Source organism: Akebia trifoliata, chromosome 3 (genome assembly GCF_017979445.1).
Source record: "Akebia trifoliata isolate Shusen 1 chromosome 3, ASM1797944v1, whole genome shotgun sequence".
In the NCBI taxonomy this organism is placed as follows: Eukaryota; Viridiplantae; Streptophyta; class Magnoliopsida; order Ranunculales; family Lardizabalaceae; genus Akebia; species Akebia trifoliata.
This window is the reverse complement of record NC_141377.1, coordinates 51,976,019-51,982,056: the sequence shown is the minus strand read 5'-3', so window position 1 is coordinate 51,982,056 and position 6,038 is coordinate 51,976,019. Positions and strand designations below refer to the sequence as shown.

Sequence of the window (6,038 nt, the reverse complement as noted above, 5' to 3'; positions counted from 1 at the left end):
GTAGACGTTAACAAAGAATAATCCTAGATAACAAGTAAAAGCTCGTGAAATCAACTACTATACATCATCTTCTCCTTAAGAAGGGGAATGCTTTAGAGTATTTCAATCAAAGTATATGGTAAGATCGATCACCCATAGACCTAACCAACTAAGTTAGCTGGCACCCTTCTTAATCATTATCTTCACAGTACATAAATCATTTATCATGTCCCAGGGACCAAAGTACAAACACAATTATTATAGACAAGATATATTTCCTTCCATATTTTTAATTTTGAAAAAATTACTTAAAGAAAATTAAATATTTTAATACATTCCTCGTATATTTTCAAATAATACCAAAAACAAATTAAGTTGTTGGACAGTTCAACCTTTTAGTAACTCGCAAGACTGTCGAGCATTTTAAATGAGGGTTAAATTGTTGGGTATTAAAACAAATTATTAAAATCCTAGATAATCCAACGTTTTAATCATTCAGAGGTCATTTTTGATAAATAATTTAACACATTAAAATGTTGGACAATCGAACAAGTTAATAAAACACTAAATTGTCCAATGACTTAATTTGTTTTTGATAATTTTTGAAAAAATAGATTATTATTATTATTTTAAATATTAAAATATTTAACCCATTTTTTAATAGTAATTTTCCCTTTTATTTTCTATCTTTTTCATTGATTGCCAAGTTTCGAATTTTTACCATCACATAGACAATCGTTTGCCCCCACATGTTCACAAGACAAACGCACCCCACCACTTTGTCTCGTGAAGTTTGGGCTTTATCATTTGAAAAAAAAAAAAAAAAAAAAAAACACATGATGTGCTCCTATATTTCATCAACCAGCCAACCAACGAAAATGAATCGGGCTAAACTAAATATAGTCTACCCTACCATGGTCTGGTCCCTCAAGGAAATGAGCATTTTTATTCTAAGACCCTCAAAAATTAAAATATTGCTCACTTTTAAATCATTAATATCAAGAATAAGATTGAAAAATCACTTCCACACCAAGTACATAAATAGAGTGTAGTGATTTTCTGACCCGAAAATTTTCACACAATTTTCACTTGATCTGCACTCGGTTGACGTGACAAAAGCACAAAACCATAGTTCTTTGTCTTCAAGATACACAAGGGGATTATCAAAGGTATTGTGCCCTTATCACATCAGTCGAACACAGATGAGTGAAAAGCTCATTATTGAGATCGTAAATTATTTCCTCACACGATAACTAATTAAGCTTATCTTCTCTCACTGAAGGTAAATTTCTCTGGGTATGTTTGATTGCACATGAAAAATATGGTGAAAAATCAATTTTCATGAAAAATGACATTTTTCAAGTGTTTAATTGCACATAAAAATGAAAATTCATTTTTCACCCCCTAATCAAAAAGTTCACTAAAATATAGATTTCACATATGAATGGGAAAGTGAAATCCACCTATATTTTCCATCTCCAATTCTTCCCCACTTATATCTTCTTCTTTCCTATTACCACCACCACCATTATACTTACCTTGCTGTCATCATCACCGTCGCCGTCTCCATCTCTATCATTACCATCTCCAACTACTCTCTCTCTTTCTCTTTTCTTCTCCTTCTTCTCCATCCCTCACCTCCTCCGCTACCACCACCACCACGTTTTCCCCCCATCTTCCTCATCATCTTCTTCCTCACTTACCTCCACCGCCACCGTCGTTATCGTCATCGCTACATCCTCCCCCCTCCCACCATTATACTAACCTTGTTGTCATCATCATCACCGTCACCGTCTCCATCTCTATCATTACCATCTCCAACTACTCTCTCTCTTTCTCTTTTCTTCTCCTTCTCCATCCCTCACCTCCTCCGCTACCACCACCACCACGTTTTCCCCCCATCTTCCTCATCATCTTCTTCCTCACTTACCTCCACCGCCACCGTCGTTATCGTCATCGCTACATCCTCCCCCCTCCCTCTTAATCTGCATCTTCTCTTATTTTTTCTCATATTTTTTTTATGATTTTATCCAAGTAAAATCAAACAATGAATTCGATTTTTCAACTCTATCTATTTTTCACCACTATTTTTTCATGGATTTCAAATTCCATGGAAAATCACTTTCCATACAATCAAACATACCCTAAATACTTCTGATTTCAAACCCTGAAAGAAAATTAAATTCTATATTTCAACTATAAAATAGTGTTGAATCCACCATTATCTACTAATTTCATCCCAAAATTCTTGACAATATCAAAATTAGAATGCTTTAACCATCTATACAACAAAAATCATTTACCATGTCCTATGTAGAAACAAATTTATTATAGATAAGATGTGTTTTTCTTTTCTTTCATGTTCTTTTATTAGTGGCCGTAGAATTTTTACCATAAAAAGAATTTTTACCATAAAAAGATGATAGGGGAGATTGTTGAGTTCTAGGTTCAATTTCATGACAAAAGAAAAAAAAATCCAATAATAATTCATATGTGGCTATTTCATGCCCATCCAATTTAAAAGAACATAATATAACAAAACAACCATCTGTAATTCAGATTTATGACCAAAAAAGGGGTTAAAAAAAAAAAATACAACACCACACAACATTAGAGCCTTCCAAAACAAAGAAACCATTATCACTCATAATCATTATCTATGTTAATTTGAACTCTTCTTAGTTGCTAATTATTATTGAATTAATATCACCTCAACCACCTAAGATCACTAGTTGAACAAGGAGATATCTCACCTCCATGACTGTCCGTACAATATGAAGACAAATTCGATTGTTGTTCTGTCCCATAATAATAGCCTCCTCCCTGAACACTCTTAAAGCTTGGACTTCTCAAATTCTGACCCACCAACCCACCACCACCGTGTTCATGAACCGGAAAGGACAGACGTTTCTTCACCGAGCCAACTCGTTCTCTCTCAGGTGTTGATGGTCTCTGCCTCGGTGCACTCTGGGACCTCACTCTTGCTTTCGCTGATTCGGTCGCAGCCATGTAATTCGGAATCACAGGAGCCCCACCACCACCACCACCTCTATGACCGCCATTGAAGTAAAAAGCAGAGTTGGGCGTATGGGCTGTTTGGTAATTTCTCTCTTCTCTCATACAACGAGGGCTCGCAGAACGTATTTGAAGATTCCTTGTTTTAGAAGGAGAGGGCGTGACAGGGGCTTGGTTGAATGAAAGATGGTTGTGGTGAGCTCTGTGAAGAGGTGAAGGAACAGAGTGTGAACAGGGTTGTTGGTGGTGGTGGTGGTGTTGATGGAGGTGTTCTTGTGATCTTCTAATACTTGTATCTGAGTAGGAGAAAGGGCGAGAGGTATCAATTTCAACAGTTTTAATAGGGACTCTTTGATCAGTCGAAGCTCTTCCCCTGTTTTCCCATTGTTTCGTCGCCATCCATCGATCCAACCATTTGGATCTCTCTTCAAGCTCTTCTTCTTCTCCTCCCACTGATGGGTTCTTACCAGATCTTCGTATCTTGATATGGGTATCAAAGAAATTACAGAAATCACCTAACAACAAAAATTCTAAAGCAGAGAAGAAGTGAGAGAGTAAAAAACCTGATGAGAGAAAGCGTAAGCGAGAGCTTTTTCACGCTTTAAAGCAGCCTCCTTTCTGCTCTGCAACATTGCTTGGATTTCCTCAAGTGTATGTGGGCGTTCATCCCAATCATCTGCAACGCTACTTCCATCTCTCGACTGTGAAACAAACTCCATTAAAGGTTTAAACTTTAAATCTTAATTATCTTAAACTAAGACGAAATACTTACCATTGATCTCCTCTCTGCGATGTCCTGCAGATATCGAGTCTCCAACAAGCTATTAGTCTCACTAATAATGGATTTTCTACTCCCATCCTGCGAAAGCCTCATTCTTTCATCCCTCACTCGAGCTTGTACTCGAACCAGAGCTTGCATGCATCGAAGGGTCATCTTTGCTTGTTTTCGAACATTGTGTCCTCTCACCAAAGCTTGAAGCTTTACAAGACCTTTAAGGGCTCGAAGAGCTCGCCTCGCCTTTAAAACCAGAAAAAATTCATCAACCCGTCTCTTCTAATTTCTAAGAACAAAATCTGAAAAAGCCAAATTTTATTTCTTGATTTTAATTACCAGATACCCTTTGAAAGCCGTTTGTATCACAACTGCGGCGTAGTGTTCTCTAACGAAATTAGATGGTCGGGTGAGCCGAACCACCTCGACCGCTGCTTGGGCCGTCGCCACCGCTGCTTCTGCTGTTGCGGCGGTCGCAACCGCCACGGCAATGGCGTGCCTTTGCTCGGCCGATGAAACAGGGTTCGTTGTTGCAGTATCCATGGGTGTGTCTGCGCTTGTTTTCGCTAGGGTTTGTTGTTGAACCAATGATTCGTGATTTGAAGTTTTTCCAAAAATCCATCTTCGTTTACCCCTTTTCTGCAAAACCCCAAAATCAATTTCAGTTACAGAGATTTACCCATTTAGAAAAATAAATCAAAAAGCTCAATTACAACATAAAGGTCTCACCTTGTCTTCTTCTTGCTCATGTTCTTCTTTATTTGTGCTCTTATCGTTCTTCTTAGCAGGAGATCTGAAAGCCCTTTTCACTACAGTCAACCAAGAAAGTCCTTCCTTCTTCCCCATCAAAATATCGGATTGAACTCAGCCACATTTACACAATAACTCACCAAACCTAGAACAGAGATTGAGAGAATATATGGAAATAAGTATTGGGTTTGATTAGAAAAAGAGAGAGCGCAAATGACAGAGAAGAACAGATTCTGCAACGTTTATATTTTGAGAATAGCGTCGTTTAGTATCATAGAGATTCAGTAATGGAGGTGTGTCAGAGGGTGCGAAATGACAGTGATGACAACTATGTAAATGAAAAGTTCCGGATCAATTGAGACGTGTTTGTGTCATTCTGTAAGAGAGAGAGAGAGAGAGAGAGCCTAGTTAAAGCCCACTTACAGAAAAATATAACTTTTTATAGAAAAAAGCTCTTCTTTTCTCTTAAAATATAACTGACGAGCTTTCATGGCGTCACATGATGAGAGAGAGAAGTTGTCTATCTCACTATCTGTTGTTAGGTTTGGTTTTGGATTTTTTTTTTCCTCTTTGGAATTTGGGAAAAAAATTAGAAAATAGTAGGGATCGTTTTGTAATTTCCACAATAGAAAACGCCACCATTATAGCCATTTTAATCGAATCTTGAATCTTGGGAAAAGAAGCTACGTGGCTTCATCCCTAGTTGACTGGTCAAACAAATCCCAATCAATCTCACTCTCTATGATCTTATCGCGATTATAATAAGAGAATAATATGGGCAACACTGTCATTTTCAATATTCGATGGCACCACATGGGATGCCACGTCGCATACTCTTCTGACTCACAGATCCATCAATTGAACGGTTGTGAGGAAAGAATACGCCCTAGAGATACGCAAATGAAATGGATTGCATGGAATGCAAATTGGTCGTTTGAAGATCTCCATCAGACGACCTCAGGATTCCCATCCAAGTTGCACAAATCTCGAAGCTCTATGTATCATTATCCTGGACGAAACTATGGGCCTGGTCATATAATTTATGACGAAAAATTCTGACATTTTCACACAAAAATGCACTGCCCTATAAATGGTTGGAGAACCTAATTTTTAGTTTTTACAACTCATGTGGGAAGTCACGTATCCCCACTAGCAGCCATATATAAGAAGGCCGACTATTACTGATACACAATTTTTCTTTATTTTTTTACTTCCTTCGAATTATACTCCAATAAAAATAAAAATAAAAACCTATAGTGTGCCAATAGTTCTCCAGGCTGACTATTACTGTTACACAAATATCTTTCGATATATTCATTAATTACATTCTAAATTTTTATTTTATTTTTAGATTTTTTATCTAAAGCGAATGTTTGCTCACAACCTAATGATCATTTGACAAGTGGCACAATGTTAGAGTTACATTGAAATTGACATCCTATAGAATCATATGTAGATGTTTCTCACTCGTATCTTGATGAAAAACATTTATGATTATGTACACATATCCATATCAATAATG

General features: G+C 37.0%; 1 protein-coding gene across 1 annotated transcript; it reads right to left on the bottom strand.

Moving 5' to 3' along the window:
* Positions 1 to 2,454: 2,454 nt before the first annotated feature.
* Positions 2,455 to 4,933, bottom strand: LOC147407847 (protein IQ-DOMAIN 17-like). Its single transcript, XM_086436607.1, has 5 exons — positions 4,496 to 4,933; positions 4,106 to 4,405; positions 3,767 to 4,012; positions 3,558 to 3,695; positions 2,455 to 3,474 (listed from the first exon to the last, which is right to left on the bottom strand). Exons 1-5 carry the CDS (start codon positions 4,610 to 4,612, stop codon positions 2,686 to 2,688), a joined length of 1,590 nt encoding a protein of 529 aa, XP_086292733.1. The 5' UTR covers positions 4,613 to 4,933; the 3' UTR covers positions 2,455 to 2,685.
* Positions 4,934 to 6,038: the final 1,105 nt, after the last annotated feature.

Coding starts and splice junctions, on each gene's coding strand:
- LOC147407847 (XM_086436607.1), bottom strand. CDS start 4,612: ATGGGGAAGAAGGAAGGACTTTCTTGGTTGACTGTAGTGAAAAGGGCT. Junction 3,696..3,766: donor TCGCAGAGAGGAGATCAATG/GTAAGTATTTCG, acceptor TTTGTTTCACAG/TCGAGAGATGGAAGTAGCGT. Junction 3,475..3,557: donor CTTACGCTTTCTCTCATCAG/GTTTTTTACTCT, acceptor ACCCATATCAAG/ATACGAAGATCTGGTAAGAA.